At 49.8% G+C, this 23,530-nt stretch overlaps 1 protein-coding gene across 1 annotated transcript; it reads right to left on the bottom strand.

The window, feature by feature from the left end:
• Nucleotides 1–1,031: 1,031 nt before the first annotated feature.
• On the bottom strand, nt 1,032–10,298 carry Opn4 (opsin 4). The gene is made up of 10 exons (XM_051206797.1): nt 10,158–10,298; nt 9,165–9,310; nt 7,694–7,827; nt 7,189–7,392; nt 6,464–6,635; nt 5,995–6,150; nt 4,972–5,079; nt 4,007–4,187; nt 2,952–3,068; nt 1,032–1,106 (listed from the first exon to the last, which is right to left on the bottom strand). The coding sequence occupies exons 1-10, from the start codon at nt 10,296–10,298 to the stop codon at nt 1,056–1,058; spliced, it is 1,410 nt and encodes a 469-aa protein (XP_051062754.1). The 3' UTR covers nt 1,032–1,055.
• Between the last annotated feature and the right edge of the window lie 13,232 nt (nt 10,299–23,530).

The following is a 23,530-nucleotide window of genomic DNA, read 5'->3' as shown; positions in this document are numbered from 1 at the left end:
ACCTGGTGCACCTGACCCTGGACCTGGAGCCCCAGCAAGGCTGTACCTGGAGCAGAAGGCTCTTTCTTTGGACTCTGGCACTGCCTGATGACTTGCTTCTGGGTAAGGGAGGGTTGTGAGAAGATGATCTTAAAGGGAAAGGCCAGCCTCCCTCTGCCTCCCCTGGGAGACCCGAAACCAGTTGGAGAGCAGCTGGTACTCATGGCTGGGTGGAGTTCCACACCTCCCTGGGGAGAAGGGGATGGGCCAAACTGGCCTTTGTGCCTCCTCTAGTTTGCTCCCCTACAGTCTGAAATGGATTTTCAGGAGTGAAAATCCTTAGGGAAGGGAGAAGGAAGTTGCTGGAGGCATGGAGACCAGACCTGTTCTCTTCTCCATAGAAGTACCAGTAGACATGTTTATCACAAGAGACCTTGTTTTTCTATTTTCCAGTGTCCTGTCAGATCCACATGTGGAAGGAACTTAGACCACTGACACAAAACAATCAGTAAGGGCAGGGTGTACATGCAGACAGGTGCCTATGTGCTCGCCAGTGCCCATGTGCACGCGAGTGTGGGCCACAGTGTGAATGCTATATGGGAGCTAGAATTGAAGACGTGTTTCTGGTGTGCAAAGTCAAGTCTGTGTTCCACTTTTGACCACTGGCAGCAGGGGGCGCTGGGCTGCGTTTTCCGGACCAATGCAGCCTGGTCACAAAGGCTAGCCAAGATGCTTGACTCATAAATAAATGATGTGTTTCTCGGTGACATCGCTATTGTCATCGCCTGGACAATCGCAGTATCCGGTGTGTGAGAAGAGGAGGTGGCTGCTGGGAGTGAGGCAGGAGAGAGAGCCTGGGTCCATGCTTCAGGCAGAACCCAGGTGTGGCTGCTGAGCCGTGCAGACCATGCTTCAAGACAGGCTTTTGATGGTGTGGGAAGGGGGCTGGAGCCGTGAGTCCAGTGTAGACAGGTGACAGTGACCTTCCAGAGCTTCCAGGCTTTGGAGATAATCCTGGGTTTGTGTGTGTGACAAGGAGGTGATAAGGCTGGGCAAATAGCAGAGGAAAAGGAGGGTCAGGGGGCATCCTGCATCCCGAGGTCCAGGCTGGGGAGCTGTCCCCTGGTCTGAAAGTAAACAATACACATCTGTCTCACAGGGCAGCCTTCTAATACCACTTCACATTTGAGACTACTAACAGATGACGGCAATTGTGTAGAAGTTCCAGGCTGTGGTCAAGGTTGCGGGTGGACCTTCTCAAGGACCACACCTCAAGGAAGGAGCCAGCAAAATCTCAGGCTATTTTCAGGATAACCCCCGGGACAGCCTCTGGCTCTTGCACTCCTGAGATTTAAACTCTCATGGGCCCTACCCAGGTCATCTTTCTTCTGCAATCCTGTATATGTGAGGCCTGGTGTCCCTGTTATCCCTGCTTCCCCAGCTCACTCGCCCTTTGCCTGCCCTGTAGCACCAGCTTCCTCAGGAAGTACACCTCACAGGCTTATCCTGCCCACCACAATCTCCCTGGGGGCACATCAGAAGGGCCTGGATGTACTGCAAAGGTGATTAAGCCCATTTCTGGCTCCTTGTTCCCCAGGGTCAGGAGACCCCTACACACACACACACCCACACACACCTGCACAGTTTACCACACCTACCACCTGCCCCTCTTCCTTTCTACATCCCTAGTGTTATCCCCAGGGTCTCTTTGGATGCTCCTAATTCTCTTCTCTCTCTCTCTCTCTCTCTCTCTCTCTCTCTCTCTGTCTCTCTCTCTCTCTCTCTCTCTCTCTCACACACACACACACACACACACACACACACACACTGTTCCAGGACACCAAGTTCCTTCTCTTGAGTCCCACTGTGTTCACTCAGGATGTCAAACAGACAGCTCAACCCCTTCCCCCAGGGAACCCCAGGGAGTTGCTTCTGTGTACTTGCGACTTGATGGCAATGCTTATCACTTGTGTTTGGCAACTGCTAATGCTTGACCCTCCACGCTAAAAGCCTGTCTCCGTGGTCCTGCCTCCATCCAGGAGAGATATTATGTCTTCAACCATTTGCTGATCATCACAGGCCACTTTCAGGCTTGTGGCCTGACCTCTGTGATTGTGCCTGGGATACAGCACGGGGGGGGGGGGGCTTCCCAACTGCAGAAGCAGCAGCAGGTTACTCATAGGGAAGCAGCATAAGGACAGAAGACAGGACACACCCATGATCCCAGAGTGGCTAAGGAAGCTCCAGAATACTCAGTGGCTGATAGGGGGCTCCGTGTAAGAAAGAGGAGAACAGGGAAGCTGCCAGCTGACGGGGGAGGGACTGCCTGTGCTCATGGCATTTCCAGTGTTCCAAAACACGGCCTTTTCTAACACCATCGACATTCCATTCCATAGGCACCCGGGCTGACAGCTGGCCTTCTTTTTATAGCTACGAGTACTTTGAGTGACATCTTGAGCTCAGGGCATTGGCAGTGAGCACTTGTACAGCTTGCAGCCTCTTCCGCAGGTATGTTCAGAATCAAAATCGGACAAAAGCATCTACACTCCATCAGCCACACAACACAGAGGCATCACAGTGACAGATAGCATGTGTCAGGAACATGGGCCACACATGCATGAGTTGTTCTCTGATGCAGACGGCACATTTTCATGAGCACATACAATTATAACTCTGCATCTGTCATGGCACAACATCACCAACAACGCTTCATGCACACATAGTCACTCAGTCACATTCAGAATCTCCCCTGGTCACAGACCATACTCAGGCCCTAACAGGGATGTCTGGGAGTCACAGGCCCTCCAGGCAGGCAAGGCAAAGCTGGGGTATATGGGAAGAGATGATTCTGAGAGGCCTGCTCACACGACAAGCCTACCTTTCTGACTGCTTCTTAGGCTACTTGGCCTGGCTCCCTAGGCATTCACAGACTGGCAGGGTCTAAGGACCTTGGAAACCTTGGATTTCCATACCTGGGGGCTGGAAGGAGCCTTGACTGTCCCATCTTCCAGGTTTTGACCACAGGAGGATTGTCCACTTGCTGGCTGGGCAGTTCCCCACACAGCTGTTGCTTCTGTGTCTGTCCATCCCTGGGGAGGTGGGAGAGCAACTTTGAGGCGAGAAGGGACAACTTTCTTTTTCTTTTCTTTTCTTTCTCTCTTTTTTTTTTTTTTTCTTTTTCGGTTTTTTTGGGACAGGGTTTCTCTGTATTGCTTTAAAGCCTGTCCTGGAACTAGCTCCTGCCTCTGCCTCCCGAGTGCTGGGATTAAAGGTGTGTGCCACCAATGCCCAGCTGAGGGACAACTTCCTAACAGCGTACTCATACCTCTTCCAGCGCCAGCCTCAACACCGGCATTCACTGAAGGGGACCCATGGCATCATTTGCAAAGTTGTGGTCACCAAAGTCCAGGAAAACTCATACTGGAGTTGGCAGTGTTTGCCTGCTTAAGCATGTGGGTATTTAGCTAGGTGGCCTTCACAAGAGTCAAGGCTTCTATTAGCAAATAAGACAGACCCCTCATTTTCTACTAGTGGCTTAGAGAAGGGACCCTGGCAGCTCCACAGCTTAACAGAAGGCCTCAACGATAGAACAGTGGAAGGTAGTTGGTCAGTCCAGCCATGCTGGCTCTCAGATCACACAGTGAGGGTGTGGTGGGTCACGGCTTGAAGCCAGGTCTGATCCCAGGCTGGTACTTCCCCCTATTCTGCAGCTTGTAGCCCTTCACACCTCCTGTAAGATGGTGGCTTAGTGCAAAGGAACAAGGACCCTGGGTCAGCTTTTGCCATGGAGAAAAAGGTGACCCAGAAAGGCTGTGTTTAGACTGGACTGCTGCTGGGTGACTTCAGACCACCCATCTCCTTTCTGACTGGGTATTCCTAGTTGTCACAGAGGGTGATGCGCTGGAGGTTAGAAGAGGTGAGGTGTCTCCCAGTCTGATATGTGGCCTTGCCAACCAGATTCAGGTCCCTGGGGCTGGTTGGGAGAGGGAATGTGAGGTCCCAGCCAGCGAAGGCCCAGCATCCTTACCACCTCACTCTCAGAACCCAGGGATTCTTGACGCTTCGGTCCAGAGATCCAGCTCAGGTCAGAGGATTGGCTACTCAGTGTAGAGCGATGGGTAGAGCGGTAGCTGAGGGAGGGGCGGTTGCGCTGGCTTGACACTCCAAGAAGCACCCCAAGGCAAGGCAGGTGCTGGGCAATGGCTGCCCTGTAGGAGTTACATATCTGGTTAGAGTAAAGGGACATGAAAGGGAAAAGGAAAGGACAGACTGATACAGGGTTAGAGTTGATGAACAGACAGATGCTGGTAATGGGGACAGACAGACATCTAGGTGAAAGAGACTGGTGGGCTCCCGGGGCTGATGGGATTAACAACAGATCCAGGGGATGGTGGACACAGAGTGAGAGCCTTGGGGTAGTGGGTTCAACCAACTAGACATCGCTTCAAGTCCTAACATGGTTGCCCTAGGTCACATCTCTGGGAATGGGTGCCATGGACACACCTAAGTACTATGGGCTGGACTGACTGAGGTCAGTGTTGGACATCACTAAACTGAAAACTCTGAAGGCCCACAGCAGTGCCTTGCTTCTTAGTTGAGTGTGGACCTGGCCAGATTACCTCTGGGTGCTGCCAGGGCCCCCGGTGGAAGCAAGCATGCCCTGCTGGGGTGTTTGCAGGTTGTTACAGTCTGGGGACTTGCCTCTGCATAGGAAGTACTGCTAGTCATCTGCCCTGGCTGCCTTATGAGACAGCTGTGTAGCTAGGATTGGCTTCCACACAGGGGACCATTGATGCCGTGTAGGATATGGGAAAGAAGAGGGAGCATGGCAACTTCAGACCCTTCCCAGTATTGCTAGCTGCACCAAGGTGTTCATAACCCCCAACTAACACACATATGAGAAATCAGAGAGGCAGATAACCTCTGCCTTCATCTGTAGGCTCAGACCCTCCATGCCCCTAGGTGGGCTTGAAGGCCTGGAGGAGGCCGCACCTGTACTTGGGGTGAGTGATGGCATAAACGATGGGGTTGTGGATGGCAGAGGCCTTGGCGATGACAGCTGGCACTGAGCTCATGTAGGGCGTCAGGATGTGCGAGTACCTAGGACAGAAAAGGTGTGCGGTTCCCTACTCATACCCCCAGTTGTCTCTATGGCTGACTCTGCCAAGGCCCAAACTAAACCAATGCCAGCTGAGCTTAAACCAATATCCAGCCCAGCCTAAGACAATGCCAGCCCAGCCTAAACCAACACAGGCAAGCCAGCCCCATGGTGACAGACTTGCAGCACAGTGAGGATTCTGGTTTAAGGTGGGTAGGAAGGATATTAAAGATGGTTGTGGGTGTGGCTCTAGGAGGAAGATATGTCACACCTGCAGGGGTGGGGGTGGCTAGGTCCCACTGTCCCTTAGAACCTATGCAGCTGACAATACCTCTTTATGACACTCAGTTGTCCCTAGCCTTCAGATCTCGTATGCAATGTTGCTAAACCGTAACCCCATCTTGTACACTATCCCCTTGGATGTCCTAGAGAAAACTTCTCCTTTAGGAGACTGCATTATTACTACTCAAAAAGATTGGTACCCAAATACTTCAAAATACCAAAATCTCATTCTCATAGAAGTGCTTTGGAAATCCAGCCCATGCCCATGCTGCTGAAGGCACCATGGTTACCAGACTCGAGCCATAGAGGGTACTAGAGAGAACCTCCTAGGGATCCATTCTTTAGAAGCAGCTGCTCCTGCTGTGTGCCTATAGCTCAGGCTAAGAGGGAACCTGATCCTCAGAAATATCTGCATGTTCCCAAGGAGATGGATGTCCCCAGACTTCCTGGGTGTAACCAGGGCTACCCCAGGATATCCCGGAAGCTTCCAGGAACTGGGTAAGCCTTGTGAGGTGAGGCTGTCAAGCTGGACATGGAGTATCAGGATGGCTGGTTTGGGGTCAGGCTGGAAGGAGAGGCTACCTGGCTGGACCTGTCCCTTAATCCCCTACACCAGTGCTATGGCTCCTGCTCACCCAGCAAAAGCCACCAGGGCCACCGTGGAGTAGGGGGCCCAGGAGAGCACGAAGAGGAGGATGACAATCAGTGCGACCTTGGCCATCTTCCACTCACTCTGCAGCCGATGCCACTGCCGCCGCCGCTGAGGGGACTCACTCCAGCCTTCACAGGCCCTAGGAAAGTTGCATCTGGGTTGTAGCAAGTACCAGGTCACAGCTACTGGGGACACATAGGAAGGGTCATCCTTTCCCACACAGACAGCTCTGACTTCCAGAAAGGCCTCTTATTGAGCCTCAGCTGCCCGCCTGTGTTTCTGCCAGGAGTGCAGTCATAAGCCCCTCCTCAGAAGACTTGTCTCTAGGAGCTTTCCTAGATGCCCTCACCTCATAAGCACATGAGTTCCCTTGTCTTAACCTACCTGCATCCCAGTATGTTCTGATGGGCAGACCCTACCTTGCTTGGTTCAGCGCTACACAGCGCACTCACCGGCCTGCTTCTCGGATGGCCCTGAAGATGAAGATGTAGCAGAAGACGATGACAAGCAGGGGTAGGAAGAACACGAAGCAGAAGAGCAGCATGGTATAGGCACGCACCTGGGGCGTGAAGGTCACGTAGTCCCAGGAGCAGGATGTCAGCAGCCCCTCAGGCACATAGGCACCTGGGAGCCGGGGACAGGGGCTCAGCCTTCAGTTGCTTAAGGCTCCTTGTTCTGTCGGGGCTTCAAATGTGAAGCTCGGGGTTCCTAAGCACACTCTGGCTCCAGCCATAATAAGCCTACCCTGCCCAGATCTGAGAAAGCCAGGGGCAGTTGAGAGACCTGAAAGGAGACTCCCAAGTTGGATCTAGCAGGGACACCAATCTAGCATTGCCTGGAGCTAGCCCCTCTGTAGCTCTGCGGCTGTGATCCTCAGGGCTAAAGCCGTGCTGCTTGTCCACCTGCTGAGGCCTCACTGCCCCAGAACCATCCAGGGCTAGCCCGGCTGCCGACAAACTCAGCATTAAATATGCCCCACTTGTTCCCATCCAATAACCCCCATATTTGGCGACAGCTCCCTGATGCTTCTCCCAATGCTGGTCATGCCACAAATGACCATCTGACCTGAGACCTCTGTGTTCCATGAGAGCCTCTGCCAGCTGGCCAACCCAACCTTCCCTTAAACTTCCTTTTTGCAGCCCATCTGCCCCTCCCCCAATAGCACCAGCCCACTTACTCCAGCCAAAGAAGGGTGGTAGACTCCAAGCCAGGGCATAGAGCCAGATACCTAGCAGGACAAGGGCCGTTCGTCTTTTGGATCCCATCCCAATGGTGGCCAGTGGACGTGTGATCACCAGATAGCGGTCCAGGGCTATGGCTGTCAGGGTGATCATGGAAGTGATGCCAAGGACAGCCCCACAGAAGGCATAGAACTCGCAACCTGTGGGTACACCCACTTCCCTAAGACCCTGGGGAAGAAAGTCCCAAAGGATGGGACAAACTCCGCTCCTTCCCTGCCTCCCAGAATACAGGACCCTGCTTGCTTGCCACATCTGGCCAGGCTGGCAGGGCTATCAGGGCCAGACCTTCATCTTTCCTCTTCACTCAGTTGTGGGATTCAAGGTGCTGCCCCCTGTGCCCAACAAGAGCAAAGCACCTCATCTAGGAAGACTCCCGCCACTGCAGCATCCCTCCATTAAGAGCCCTTCCTCCCCACAGCGAAAATGAACCCAAGTGTCTACCTGTCTCCCCAAAGAGCCACTTCTTGTAGAGGCTGCTGGCAAAGAAGACTGGGGCCTGAGTGAATGACATGAGGAAGTCGCTGACTGCAAGGTTGATAATGAGCATGTTTGCCGGTGTCCGCAGGCTTCTGCTCCTGTGAGGTCAGAGGAAGTCAGTGCCGTGGAACTATGGGAGCCTTCCCTCACCCTCAGCAATTCATGCATACCTGTATACACGAAAGCTAGTACACTAAATGTAAACGGGCACACCACATGCCATGCATGCACACACACACCCTCTACACACACACACACACACACACACACACACACACACAAATAGACATAAGCGGGGGCTCTTGGGCCACCCACAGGCATGTCTCTCAGTCCAGCAAGTATCACCACTAATACAGGCAAAGGATCTCCCATGGCCGTCCTTCATAGTAAAGTGAAGAGCAGCATCTCCAGAAAGAGCTGTGCAGCCCAGGAAGCTGGCTCTCGGCCACACCCCTTTCTTCTTCTCCCCCCTTTCTTCTTCTCATTCTCTGGACCATTCCCTCCTTTGACTCACTCTGTCCCTTGGGCAATCCTCTCTGGCTACCCCTCCCACTTTCTATGATTCCTTCTCACTACCTACGTGGGCCTCCTTCTCTTCTTTCTCCTCTCCCTCCTTCTACTGCCCAGCTTGGCCCTGCGCTGTTCACTCTTGAGCTGGCAAAGGGCCCAAGACCTATAACTCTGACCAAGGGACCAGAACCTTCACAACCCTCCTCTAGGACTATTCATCTTAATAATTACTCCTAAGGGAGGCATCATGGACCCCTTCTCCAGAAGACACAAATGGATTTGGTCCCCATCACAACTCAGGAAGTTGCAAAGCTGGAATTCATTTTCTAACCAATGCACAAACAAGAGTAACAGTGATGTGGAAGCCACAGCTACATGTTGCAGAGAATCGATGTGGGCTCAAGAGAGAATAAAGGACTGGCTCTGTTCTCCCACTGGTGGAGCTTAGTCTGTGCTAGCTTCCCAACCCGCCTGTTTCAGCCAGCAGCCAGCAGGGCAAGTGGGGAGGAAGCCAGGCTGGCTGCTAGGATTAGCTGCTGGGAGTTCAAGAATCCTTGTGTCCAGGGATGCTCTTCAAGGCACAGGGAGGTTTCCTCTGGGAGCAGAGCATGTTAGAGGTGAACTGAGAGCAGGGTAGAATGAGCAGAGACCTGAAGGTCCTGGAGTACCTGCCTGCCTCAGAGGGTATGCCTGAAGCTCACTGGGCATGCACAAGCTATTCAAGGTTCCCTGGGCCATTTGTTCCCTTTTCATCAGCTTAAAAGTTGATACCTAGACTGGATACTACAGAACATGTAGTCCTTGCTTCTCTGCCATTCCTAAGGTAGCCTGGATAGAGCTGGGTGACACTTTGCCCCTGTATTCTGCCCTATCTGCATGGCTGGATATGCACAGTGCCCTTCACCCAGGCCCACCAAGCAGGCACCTGCAGAAGGTGTAGATGACTGTCAGATTGCCCAGCATCCCTGTGAGCCCCACCAGCAGGATCACCGTACCCAGGGTATAGTGAGCATGGTCTGGAACATCGACTGTGGGGAAGGGGACCCAGGCAGCAGCCTCAGGTCCAGATGCCTGTGGAGAGAGAAATAAGAGGGCATCAATTACAGATGTTCCTGGAAAGGAAGAGTAAGTCCCCAATAAGGCAAGTGTGGAAACTGAGACACAGGTGAAAAGCTATGACCAAGGCATAGGACAAAGTACAGGTCTTCCAAAATTTAACCCCAAGCCCATATATGTGCAGGTGCTGGGCTCCTAAATGAAAGGTAAAAGGCTCAGGTTGTCTGCTGAAGGCTGGCAAGACAGATGTGTGCCTGCAGAACAGGGAGATGTCTTGGGTGACCATGAGTAGAGCCTGCCCTCCCAATGTATGCATATCCCATAGCAAGCCTTAAGGGAGAACTTGCCACACCTGTAACATAGGACTGACACTGAAGCCTGACAAAAGAGGGAGAAAAACTTTCCATTAGAAAGCAAGCTTAGGTTCCTTTCGGGGTCATTGCAGAGAGAGCATTGCCCCGTGAGTTTAGTGTACAGGGAATAAGGATAGCTCCCAGGGAAAGGGGGTGTTCTGCTCTTTGTCCTGCCCAGCATCCCACTCTGGCCTGTACAAATCCAGAAGCCTGGGCATGCCTTCTTCTCTATAATACTTCCACAAGGTATCTAGCCAATGTCTGGAAAGAACAGATTGCCACCAAGAGCAGACAGTGCCTGCCTTTCTGGTCCTCCAATGATCTCTGCAAATAAAGACATTGCCTTTACCCTGCTTACTCAGCCAGTTTGTAGGGAAAGTTCAGAGAAGTTAAGTGATGCCCAAGGTCATGCATCTAAACTCAGACTTTGCCTATCTGCCTGTCAAAGTGGGGGTAGGTCAGGGCTGGGGATGGAAGTCTCTATGCACACACACGGTCCCCAGACTTACCGTAGGGCTCACAGATAGAAGCGGGGCTCTTGTGGAGACCTTCTGAGTGCTGTTCCAATGGCTATGTAGGCCAGTACTGGCCATAAAGCTGGGACCTTGAGTTAAGCCTGGTGGGGCTGTGGGCCCTGAAGAAGAGTCCATGGTAAGGCAAGGTGGTAGCTGCTCAGGCTCTCAGAGAAGATAAGAGCATGGAAAGCTCCGGGACTTATCCCCAGACTTCCAGCTCTCCTCTATCCTTAACACTGTGACCTGGCTCACATGCTGCCTGTTCTCATGCCCAGCATAGACCAGCCTGGGGCTGCTCTTTGGGGGCTGACTGCTCAATCTCTGATGAAGCGCAAAGGAATGAGTGTCAGGGCGGCAGAAGAATCCCTTTAAAGGAGCAGTACTGTAGGGAGGGGACCACACATGCCCAGTGGCTCCTTGCTTCTGGCTGTCTCAGAAGTGGGTTCATGATGGGTCCCACAAGGGTCTGATGGTGGTGACACGAATATGTGTGTATGTGTGCATGTGAATGCTTAAGGGACACTAGCAGGCTCAGCTCCTGGACACTGGGCAGGAGGCTTTATCCTTTGTACTCCCTTTCTTCCTAGAACCCATAAAGAATGGCCCCATCATCCTGGGAGTCATGTGGTCCCTGGGGAAAAAAACCTATGTAAGGTTCATGGCATCTTCACACTTCCGTGTATGAAGATTCTCCAGTGTCATCTGGTATTCAGGAACAAAGAAGTGCTATTAGGTAAGTGCCTAATTTACCTGTGGTCTCAGAGATATGAGAGACAGAGACAAAAGGATCACTTGAATTCATTAGTTCGAGACCAACCTGGGCAAAAAAAAAAAATACCCCCTCCCCCCCAAAAAAGTAGGGACTAGGGAGATGGCTCAGGAGTTAACACCACATGCTGGTTCTTTAAGAGGACCAAGTTTGGAACCCAGCACTCATGACTCTTACCCCGGCCTCTGACGCCCTCCCCTGGCTTCCTCCGGTACCTGCATTCACATGCAGATACACTCTTACACATATTTTTATTAAAAAAAAAAAAAAACTTTTTTTAAAAAATTGGTTTTTACTGGGGATGCTCATCAGATCTGTCTCCTTCTCATGTCTGTGTGCACAGGCCAGGCTTCCATCTACCACGGAGCCGAGTACGGGGTTGGGAACCTACTCCTTCCTACTGTCCCTTTCTGATGGTGCTCCACAACAGTCTTATCTGGAAGCACTAAGCAGCCAAGCTTAGTAAGTAAGCTTAGGAGTAAGGAAGGAGCTGAGAGCACCAGTTTCCGGTACCTTAGGACCTTCCTGAATGTTAGCTTCAGGACCTGGAAAAGGGTCCAGAGGCTTGACCCCATGGAAAGTGGAGGTCCCAGGCAGCATCTTGTGCTGGTCGGGAGGGGGTGAGGGATGTGAAAGCAGCTATTGAACCTCCCTCCTTGAGAACTGACAAAAGCATACAGTTCTGGGTCACCAGCCTCTGCTCACATACAGCTTTCCAAACCTTATCGGTCCCCTGCTCTGGATTCCAGCTCAAACAGACTCCCGCCCCTGGGATGCTCACAATCACCTGTGTATCCCTTCAGCACTCATCAGAAATGCCACTGGATCAGGTCCCCTCTCTCTGGGGGCCACAGACAGTCCTGTTTTGTTTCCTTCCTTTGTATAGAGCAAAAGCCTACACACTGTACAAGGAAACTTGAAGCCCCCCTTGGCCCTTGCTTTTCCTGGTGTGGCCCCAGGGCCAGCCGCTGCTGCCCGTGGTAGTAGGATGCACTGCTTTGTCTGGGGCTTGGAGGACTACAGGAGTGAAGAAACCTTGGGGATTTCAGGTACTGGGACTATTCAGCAGGGTGTCATGGAAGGTATGGAAGCCAGATGCAGCTGGAATGGTGCTGTAGAGTGGAGTTTGAGGTGCAGAGATCTCAATGCTGTCTCCTTTGGCCTTCTATCTTCAGCAGGTGCTAACACCTGCTGGATGTCTGCTAACAGGCCGGAAAGATGTGGCGCCTGTGACACTGAGCTACGGCCCTGATGGTACAGACAGGCACCGGCTACAGCCTCCCGTCACCTCCCACCCTTACTGCCCTCTGAAATTGCAATCACTGGATTGAGCTTGCAGCAGGCCTCTTCTTTGATCCCCTCACTCCAGTTTAGGGGCTCCCTTCCGAGTGGTGGTTTGAGCCATGGGCCGGGCTGTGGTGTCTACCTTTGGCTTTGACTAGATTCTGTGGTGTCTCTGTTCATCCCAAGCCACTTGTCTCCCCACCCCACCTCAACCTCACCCCTAGCCACTGCACCAAGGGAGACCAGAGGCTTACAGCCTAAAGTCTGCCCTTCACACCTCACAGCATGCCTGGCTGGAGGTGGGAAAAGCTTTTTGGGCCTCTTATCCCCAGAGGTGCATCCAGTGGCATGGGAAGTGGGAAGCCTAAGAGGGCTCGTGAAAGGCTGAGGCAGTGACAGGGAGTGTGTTGTTTAATGTTAGACCAGCAGGGGGTCCTGGGAAGGGGTGGAGACTGCATTGTGGGGAATAATCAATCTGGTAACACAGGGCCCCATGCTGACTTTACTTAAGGGCCAGCCATGCCCCAGCATTCTTATAAAAAAGTCCTGAAAGTCCTCATCAGAAAATCTGATAGTGAAGCCAGAAGGTAGGAGGCTCCTGGCCCCTACCCATCCACAGCACAAGACATTTCCAATCCATTCCAGGCAGTGGTATTGAAATTCCAGTTTCAAGTCTTCCAGGCCCCCTTGGTGGGGGGTGGGGAGGAGGGAGCAGTGGCTTATTCACCCATAGGCTATATGGTTACCCAAAGGCTCCTGGGAAATTCTAAGGAGCTGTTTCCAGGCGAATATTAAGTATCCTAACAGGCACCTGGCCAAAGGCTCACCTGGGGCTTTCTTTACCTGGAATCTGGCAAACCCTTTAAGAATGGGAGCCTCCTCCTCATGGTCCAGGGGAGGGGCTAGAAACAAAACCCTCTATGGCTTCCTTTTGCTGTGGTACCTATGCATCTCTTCCTCATTCTCCACCCTGGGCCTAAGGATACTATTCCCAGCCTGGTCTACCCAAGGAGCCAGATCCATGGCCCGGATTGCTAACACCCCTAGACATCTGAAGTCTATTAGCTTCCTCTAGCTTTCTCCTCCTTTGGATGAATCCCCACACCCTCACATGACACTCTTCTGTGCTCCCTCTGACTCCCAGGAGGCATGGAGAATGTGACAGAGTCTACATACCCTGTGAGACTGTTTCCTGTCCCCACAGAACACCTGGAGCATTTCCTAAGGGTACACGCATTCCTGGCCCAGGGTGCTGGCCTCAGGTACTCAGTCCAGCCGTCAGTGATGGAAGTATTTCACCTATCTGTGCTGTCCTAATGAGTCCAGGATGGGGTACTCCAACATCATTCCAAGAGTGGCATTCATTTATTAGGCTTCTATAGCTCAGGTTGTCATCATTTATTCATAAACTTTCTATAGCTCAGGTGTCATCAGATACAACAGCTGCCCTGAGTGAGCTCAGGGTCTAATTTTTTTTTTTTTTTTTTTTTTTTTTGAGACAGGGTTTCTCTGTCTCAGAGAGCCTGTCCTGGAACTAGCTCTGTAAACCAGGCTGGCCTCGAACTCACAGAGATCCACCTGCCTCTGCCTCCCAAGTGCTGGAATTAAAGGTGTGCACCACCAATGCTAGTGTCTAATTGGAGGGGGGGGTAATGTGGGTGCCCATAAAGATGGCTGCACTCTATCTTGGCACAAGGACAGTGTTCAAATCTGTCCTCAGCAAGAGTATGGCTACAATAGGATGTTTGGCTGTGACCTGAATCTGAGGTGTGGCTACTCCTGATCCCCAAGGCTAGGGAACAAGAAGTTGAAGCTAAGGTGTGGTTACTGAACCCTTAGAATAAATGAGGAAGAAAAGTCTGTTTGTTCTGTACACATGATACTGTGTTCCCCTTTTTGGATAAGGCATATAAGAGTGGTGAAAAATAAACTCCTGGCATTTCAGTATTGACTGATCTTCCCTCCTGACCTTTATTCTGTCTCTCTGTCTTTTCTTTATCATCTATACCTAGCCCTCCCCTCATCCACACTCCCCCACTCAGGTACGGACTTGGGGCCACTCAGCTGGCTCCGATTGCAGCCCCACAAAGACCGCTCCCGACAGGGTAATGTGGGCCAAGTCCCAGAATTAGCCTGTTCTTCCCTCAAACATTCTATGGAGAAACACGGGTAAGAGAAAATGAGACAAAGGAATCAGGAAACACAAAGTGATTCAAACATTTTTTCACTTGAAAATTGACCACACACACCCAAGATGAATATGTGAGTATAGAAAACCTACAACATGGTTGGGATGATGATCTGTTTCATGTTCCACTGCCCATTGGAAGTGATTGCATGTTGCCAGTTTAAAGAGTGAAACTCATTCCTGGGGGCATCACCACTTTGTGTGCAAAGCGGCATGGCCTAGGTTTATATACACAGACATTGACTACTTTTGGTTCTGTATTGGAACAGAGCAAAAATACTACGCTTTCTCAGTGTATTTCTGCTGGTCCAAGTCATTCCATACAGAGTAAGGTATTTATGTGAGGGAAAGAAAAAGAGAAAGTGCCTATTTTGATTTGTGACAGTCTAGAGTAATTTCTGACGGCCGAGCAAGGAGAGGTATCAGTGACAAAAGCCGATGGAAAAATACAGGGAATCCCAGAGGCATTTTCAGCCAGTATTCTGCTATTTCCCTGGGTTAGTGCTGGCTCCATGCCACCAGCCCTTGCTTACCTCACACAGCTCCAGGACAGTTCAGTTGTGCATGGAAGCTGTAGTTATTGTTTGCTGTGGTTGTCCACATGCCAGCTTACAGCAAAATCTCAAAGCCGCAAGCAGTGCCGATTTTCTTCTCCCATCAGGCCTGGCACTGTCCTCGAGGAATTAGGAAACAAAAAGTCATGAAAATATGTGAGTGAAGCACCCAAAACAAACAAGTAAGATAGGCACCCGGGCATAGAAAAAGCTGCCATGTGGGTGGCCATGTGGGTGACCACCTGTTTACACCTTGGGCCCATTGCTCTGCCCTTCACAAGCCATTGCTTGCTGAAGACTGGCCCTGCTGTCAGACAGAAGCTTTGCTGACGTCTGACACAGAACCGTACACCTCTGAGCGCTTGCCCAGAGGTGGTTGAACACAGCACAGGTTATGTTCTGTGACTGTACCTTGCCATGCTAGAAATACAGAAAATCACCTATCGACAGACTTCTCAGAGCATATCTCTATCAAAAAGCAAAGCAGAAGGCCTGCCTCAGGGGTCTCCCACCTGCTTTAAGAAACCCTGAGTCTAGGTTCCACCTCTGCAAGGCTTTGAAAAGGAGGCAACATACTGCCATTCCCCAGGATCACCATGTCTGTACGGCACACCCTCTAGGTGATTCCCTGGGGACTTTCAAAATGTCTGCATCTGAGTCCCTCATCAGAGACTCTGATTTAGTTGGCACTGGGAGCCTGGCCTGGTGGTGACACCCTCTCTCTCTCACGCACTGCTGCCCACTCTCTCACGCACTGCTGATGCCCGGGCTCCTAGCTTTTTCGTGGCTCTTGATGCAGCTGGGGCTGAGAGTAAACATCCATCTTCTTTGGCCTGTAGCTGCTCAGGGCCAAGGTCAGTTCCGTCTGAGCCCATGATAAATGGGGATAATAGTAATGAGAGACCAGACACTTGGTATATCAAGAGCTGGCGGGCCCAGGAGAAGTCTGGTGACTAGAGCTGTGATGGGCCCAAGCGTGAGGCAGAAGGGTCAGACATTTCATTGGGGCTGGTTAACAGTTCTGAGGTTTTACCCATTATCCTCATGGTGGGAAGCAAGGCAACATGCAGGCAGACAGGGTGCTAGAGAAGGAGCTGAGAGTTCTTATGTTTTGACTCACAGGCAACAGGAAATGGTCTGAGACATTAGGTAAGACTTGAGCATAAATAAGACCTCAAAGCCCACCTCCACAGTGGCATCCCTATTCCAACAAGGCCACACCTCCTAATAGTGCCACTTCCTTTGGAGGCTATTTTCTTTCTGTCTGCCATATTCTATTCCCTGGCCCCAAAAATTTTGTAACAATATCCTTGTGTTTAAAACTCTAAAGTCTCTTCTGAGATTTCTTGCAATCTCTTAACTGTAATCTCCTGTAAAATCACAATAAAAAAGCAGATCACATATTCACAACATATAATGGCACAGGATATACATTACCATTTAAAAACATAGGGAAGGGGGCATAGTGAGGAGATACTGAACCAAAGCAAGACCAAAAACCAGGTGGACGAACTCCAAACTTTGTATCTCCACGTCTGACATCAAAGGCCTCTTCAGATCTCCAACTCTATTCAGTTCTGCTGACTATGACACACTTCTTTCTCTTGGGCTGGTTCTACTCCTTGTCAGCAGACCTCCTTAGCAGGCATCCCACAGATCTCCAAGGCAACCCAGGCTTCTCCTTCACAACTTCACACAATTGCCTCACTGGGCTTCCAATCAGGGGCACCCCTGACACATGCCTGGCCTCCTGAGTCACAGAGGAAGATTCCATAATGCCTTTCTTCTATCCTTGACTCTAAAGTCAGAACCAAGTGACCAAAGCTGCCAAGTTCTGCTGCTTACTGGGGCTGGAACATGGCCCCCTCGTTCTATTAATTCTTCACCAGATTTCTGTTTCCAGTGATGTCCTTCACTGCCTAAGGTTGGTTGTCCTGAAACTTGTTCTGTAGACCAGGCTGGCCTCTAACTCAAAGATCTGCCAGCCTCTGCCTCCTGAGTCCTGGGAGTAAAGTCATGCACCACCATACCCAGATCTAAGCTTTTTTTAATTCCTTTTCACAAATTGGAAACTGAGCTGGGTGAGATCTTGCACTAGGCTGTTTTTGTTGTGCCCAAATTCTGAACCCCAAAAGCACCAAAAGACCCATTCTGATGCAAAAGCAAAGAGTCTTTTATTGTTTAATGAGTTAACCCCATTAACTCGGGCCCTTCCTTCCATGATGAGCACGGGAAAACCTCAGACTGTGATACTTACTGTCCGTGACTGTGATGACAGACCCCACACTGTGGTACCCTGTGACTGTGATGACAAACTCCGCACCGTGGTAGTTACTGCCTGTGATGACAGACCTGGTACCCTGTGACTGTGATGACAAACTCTGCACCGTGGCACTTACTGCCTGTGACTGTCATGAGTGCCATTGTATTCCTGGGGCTAGGTAAGGAAGCTCAATGGGTTAAAAACACTTGCAGTACAAATCTATGACCAGAATTTGATCGTAGGTGGAAGGGAAGAACTTAGTCTTCAAAGTTGTCATCTGGCCTCCACATGTGTATCATGGCATATGTGCACCCATACTTACATAGACACATCATACATGAACAGGTGCACACACACACACACACACACAACGAAAGAAGGAAAATTAAAAAGTATATAAAAGCCCTCCTGGAAGTGGGACATGGTGGAACATGCCTATGATCCCAGCACTAAGGATTCAAGGAAATAAGATCGGAGTTAAGGGCAGCCTGGGTTTTAGTGAGTTTGTAGCATGGGCTACATGAAAGCCTGTCTCTAAAAACAAAACCAAGCCAGTGCCAACAATAAACACTCCTGGAGCTTGTGGTGGTGTATACACAGAATCCCAACACTCAGGATGCTGAAGCAGGAGGATACTGAACCAGGAGAATGCTGAAGCAGGAGGGGATGGTATAGGAAGTTAGCTGGCTACATAGACAGAGCTGGTTTCTGAAAAATAAAAAAAAAAAAATTTAAAAAAAAGAACAGTTACAAGATGAAAACAAAATAAAACATTCCTGAAAAGGGCCTCGAGAGCATCCCAGAACTTCAAGGTGGGAACAGACGGGGGTCAGAGCTGTAGAGCCAAAGACAAAGTAGAGACTGTCAGAGCCATGATTGCAGGGGTTGGAGGTGGCTTCCTCTGAGATCTCCACCCACTGCCTGCGGGTCCTCAGATCTGCTTCTCCTACTAGGAGGATGCCTGGACATGCCTGGTCCTCAGAGGCCTTCCATCTGCACCCCTGGGCGCTGGCAGCTGGTAATCCTGTCTTCCCACCACCTGGCATCAACTCTAATCCCTGGAAGTTTGTTGAGCTGAACAGCAACCTGTGTGGGTGGGGAATCTTTGGAGGCTCCTGCCACCCTGAGTCCAAGGAGGTGCCATGTGTGGCATCCCGAAAGCAGATGCTGGTGGTGATCTGAACTCGGGATAGTGCCTCACCTCAGGGACAGGGATGACAGGCAGAACATGGCTCTGGAGAAAAACACTGAGGATGACTGCTCAAATAGTGTGACTGCTAATGCTTGTGATTGCCGTTCCCTATAGAGATAAAAGGAATGGAAGCCCAGGCCTGGGACCTGAAATCAGGACTCAGGATGCAACCCGCACAGCCCATCCTGTCCTTGGAGCTTCTCACTTTGAAATTCTGTGATCCCCACAAGAAACCTTTACTTTTCTATGATCATTAGAAAAACTTTAAGAATCACAGTTCTGCTAGCAAAGACTTCACAGTTTCTCCCCAAGGACTTGGGAGCCAATGTTTCAGCTTAAAGGACAGACAGCTGATCCTGACCCACAAGAACAGCAGAGGGCAGGGTTGAGTCACCTGAATGGGACTGAAGTCTGGGACAAGGATGGGGAGTTGGGGCAAACTCCTGAGTTGATTTTGTAGTTCTTGTTTTCATGATCTACAAGGTAAACACATCCTTTAGACAAGAAAGGTTTCTTTGAAAGCCTATTCCCTGGCCCATCCTTCCAGCTTTATGTAGCCCCACCTCCTGGAACAGCTTACAGCCCTTCAGTATCTCCTGCTAGTGATCGCCCTATTTGTAGATAAAGGCTTATAATGCCAAATCTGGTTTGGAATTTTTGGAAAGGGACCTTTCTGGTTGTCAGCCAAACCCCAAAAACAATAACCAAGAGGTTTAGAGGTACCAACATTCTGGAAGGAATATCACTGAGCTGATGCTTCAAAGGAGTTCAGACTTGGCTTTGATCCAAAGCCATTGTTCATTCAGCCACATCCCAGAGGCCTGCATGGTGCTTCTCTTCTTATGGTGTCTGGCAGCAGACGGTTCCTCTGAAATAAAGACAATTCCTTGTGACTAAGGAAGTAGCTGCATTGGTAGACTGCATGCTTAACATGTCCAATACCTGGGTTCAATCCATACCCACCACCACCACAGACACCATACCACACCCTCACAAAGGGTATAATGGTGTATGCCTATGATCCCAGTACTTATTAAGTTCGAGGTCACCCTAGGCTCAGTATGAAGCTCAAGCTACCCTGGGCTAATGGAGACCTATCTTTTAAAAATTATAATTATTTGACATTTAGACCACTAACTTGGTCCGCCAATCAGATTGTACTAGTCAGTCTTTATATTACTAGAGTGGAATGCCTGAGGAAGCTCATTTTATTAAAAAAAAAAAAAAGAAAGAAAGGAAGGAAGGAAGGAATGAAGGAAGGAAGGAAGGAAGGAAGGAAAAGGTTTGGGGGGAAGATCAAGGCTCAGTACTAGCCTTGGGTCTCCCTGGCTTTACCCAAGGGTCTCCCTGATGCAATCTCATCATGATGGAGGCTCATCTGTATGGGAGTATTTACACTAACAAACAAAAAGTCAGAGAGAATGGGGTACCACAATCCCATCTTCCCAGTGATCTAAGGACTGCATCAGCCCCACCTCCTAAAGTGGTTCCCAAGGGAGCCACATTGAGGACAAAACCTTCTATTACAATGGATCTTTGAACCTGTTGATGCCACATGCCTTTAGTCCCAGCACTCGGGAGGCTGAGGCAGGCAGATCTCTCTGAGTTCTGGGATAGGATCCAAAGCCACACAGAGAAAAACTGTTTCAAAAAACTAGAAGAAGAAAAAAAACTCAACCAACTAGCCAAACAAACAAAAACCATGGACCCTTGAAGAACACATGATTAAGTCAAATGCAAACCACAGCACAGCGTGTCACTATGATGGACAGCATCAAGTGATAGTCCATCAAGTGATAACCAAAGCTTTAAGCAAGGTTGACAAGAGGCCCACAGGCAGCACTCAACCAGGCATTTGCCTAGATTCTGAAAAGATAGATTCATTGTCTTGGAATGATCCTTGACTTAAAGAAGAAGAAGAAGAAGTCCATTAGCTGGGAGGTAGTGGTGCACACCTTTAATCCCAGCACTTGGCAGGCACTGGCAAGTGGATCTCTGAGTTCAAAGCCAGCCTGGTCAACAAAGTGAGTTCCTGACAGGCAGGGCTACATGGAGAAACCCTGTCTTCAGAGTGGAGGACAAGCAAAAGACAGAGGAATAGAGCTAGTAATTATTCTCATATGGCATGAGGGGTGTGAAGTCTCCTGTGGAATCATTCAATGAGTATTTTAGACACCTCGTTTCTTGAGGCTGGGGGGTGCCACTCAGAGAGAATACTTGGCTTAGCATATGTGAGACCCTGGCATCCTGAGGTCCCAAGGATCTCAAAAAAAACCAACCCCCAAACCAAACCACCTCGTTTCTTGAGGCCACAAGACCCAACAGTCTTGAGAAGTTCATCTCCCATTTCCCCACCTAGTGTCCTGAAGCTCTTGAGGAAGTAAGTTGTCAGATGATGCAATTATTGTCAGTGGAAATGGGGACCCAGCTGGCCCCTGAGTGGAGGTGCAAGGCTGGTGTGGCCCTGAGGGGTACCCAAACCACAGCACACTAAAGGGTGGGAAAAGCAAACAGTTCTGGCATTTGCCACATGGTCACAAAGGATTAGGTGACAAAAAAATCAGAAAAGATAGTTAAAAAAAAAAAAAAAAACAGTGTAATTCTAACAGATTCAAAGAAACTTAAAAGTTATATAATAAAATATGTGACTCAAGTAAACTTCTTGGGGCAATCAAGGAAATTTGATCTTGCTTCAACAGCAGGTGTTTTAAAGAAACCATTTCTTTTTTTTAAATGTTTTTTATTATTATTTCTTATTTTACGTATCTATCCCAGTTCCCTGTTCCCCCATCCTCCCATGCCCCTGGATCCCTCCTCCCATCCCATTCCCCACCGACTCCACAGGCAGGGTGAGGCCTTCCAGGAGGGATCATCAAAGTCTGACAAGTCCTTAGGAGTAGGGTCTAGGCCCTCCCTCGTATCTCTAGGCTAAGGGAGTATCCCTCCATGGGGAATGTTCTCCCAAAGTCCTTTCGTGCACCAGGAATACATCCTGGTTCCAGTGTCAGAGGTCCCTTAGACTGCCCAGGCCTTCTGAGACCCATGTTCAGGGGGTCTGAGTCTGTCCTATGCTGGTTTCCCAGCTATCAGTCTGGGGGTCCATGAGCTCCCCCTTGTTCAGGTCAGCTGTCTCTGTGGGCTTCTCCAGCCTGGTCTTGACCCCTTTGCTCATCACTCCTCCCTCTATGCAACTGGATTCCAGGAGTTTGGCTCAGTGTTTAGCTGTGGGTGTCTGCTTCTGTTTCCATCAGTTCCTGGATGAAGGCTCTAGGATGGCATATAAGGTAGTCATCAATCTCATTATCAGGGAAGGGCATTTAAGGCAGCCTCTCCACTGTTGCTCAAATTCTTAGTTGGGGTCATCCTTGCAGGTCTCTGGACATTTCCCTAGTGCCAGTCTTCTCTTCAAACCTATAATGGCTCCCTCTATTATGGTATCTCTTTTCTTGCTCTCCTCTATTCATCCCCTGACACAATCTTTGTGGTCCCACATGTTCTCCTCTCCTCCCCTTCTCTTTCTTCTAACTCCCTCTCCACTCATTGCTCCCCCCCCATATGCTCAAGAGAAGATCTTGTCCATCTCCCCTTCTGTGGAGGACTTTGTATGAATCTCTTAGGCTCTTCCTTGTATCCTAGAAGAACCCATTTCTTTAAAAAAAAAATTAGATAATGGCATGGTTGGTGGTTGTGTCAAATGTTCTTCTCTGATGGACATATAATGTCAAGAGTTTTCTTTAGTATTTTAAAGAAATACAGTACAAGAGAAGCAGATGAGACAGGGAGGAAATGTGGGTATGAGAGGGACTAGAGGACACAATTGACTGAAGTTGATAATCAACGAGATGATATATGCTTGAGGATGTCTATATTATGCTGTTACTGATGTTGTTTTTATTTTCTTTTGGGACAGGGTCTCACTATATAGCTCTGGCTGTCCTGGGTCTCATTATATAGGCCAGGGATAGCCTTGAACTCACAGAGATCCACCTGCCTCTGCCTCCTGAGTGCTGAGATTAAAGGCATGTGCCACCATGCCCAGCTATACATTCTTTCTAACCATTACATCCTCCATACAAATAAAAGATTCAACATTTGTGGTTTCAACTGAGATTTTAAACTGGTTTAAATTGCGAGAACATCTCCCAGAGAGGCATTGTAAGGAGTGAGGTATGATTCCTTTGATAATTGACGATAATGGATAGCAACACCGGTGTTAGTAATTTGGTTAAAGTCGCACGGCATCTAAACAGCCAAGTTGGTATTTACTCTTCAGCGATTCACTCCTGAGCTGGTGCCCTAAGCAGCCCAACTATGTTATGCTGAGTCAGAGCCAATCCCTTTAGACCTGGAAACTGCTCTATCATATCTCCATGCCTGGGTTTGGGCTTCGGTCATGGATCACTCACGGGTAAGCATTATTGCTGTGTGGTGGATGATTAGTCTCTAATGTTTGGACATAGTGTGCTATGAGGAAGGAAAGAAGAGCACGTGTCAACCTAAGGATCATTTAGATCAGCTTCGCTGTGGGAGCAAGCAGTGGCTTGTAACCATGTACATGTGTGGCGGTGTCCACACGGCAGTGGCAGCGGCTGCCTGTCTCTGTCTCATTTCAGAACTAGCTAGGACAGCAAGAGAGAGCAGAACTGCTTAGTACCTCTCGGTTTTTCTGCCCAGCTGTGGTAGAAAACACTCCTGCAGCATTCCACTCACCAGAGCAGGTCCTTTAGGAGGAAGCTTCAGATAACACAAATAACCTCTTACGGGGCACAGAGCAGATGGTTGGCATCAGTGATCCAATTACTTGCATAGCCCAAGACAGTAACTATTGATGCAGTGGAGGATGGGGCTGGTGGTGGTGTTTTTCCATTCGCTATTTCACAATGGTCCTTCGGTCTTCTCTGACCCCCCACTCTTTCAGTCCCAGGATACTGCCAGGTCTCCTTTCACCACCCCCTACATCCCTGCATCCCTGGTTCTCAACCTGAGGGCCACAACCCCATTGGTGAGCGAAGGACCCTTTCACAGGGTTGCATGCATTAGGATTCATAACAGTTGCAAAATTACAGTTATGAAGTAGCAATAAAAATAATTTATGGCCAGGCAGTGGTAGTGTATGC

The sequence above is a fragment of the Phodopus roborovskii genome, unplaced genomic scaffold (assembly GCF_943737965.1).
Source record: "Phodopus roborovskii unplaced genomic scaffold, PHOROB, whole genome shotgun sequence".
Taxonomy (NCBI): Eukaryota; Metazoa; Chordata; class Mammalia; order Rodentia; family Cricetidae; genus Phodopus; species Phodopus roborovskii.
The sequence above is the reverse complement of the archived record's forward strand: the minus strand, read 5'-3'. Positions and strand labels throughout refer to the sequence as shown.

What these genes read in the sequence shown, in the direction of transcription:
- Opn4 (XM_051206797.1), bottom strand. Translation starts at nt 10,298, where the DNA reads ATGGACTCTTCTTCAGGGCCCACAGCCCCACCAGGCTTAACTCAAGGT. An exon ending in GTCATCTACACCTTCTGCAG is followed by an intron (nt 7,828 to 9,164) that starts GTGCCTGCTTGG and finishes CTGACCTCACAG; the next exon opens with GAGCAGAAGCCTGCGGACAC. An exon ending in ATCACTCACCCCAAGTACAG is followed by an intron (nt 4,188 to 4,971) that starts GTGCGGCCTCCT and finishes TAACTCCTACAG; the next exon opens with GGCAGCCATTGCCCAGCACC.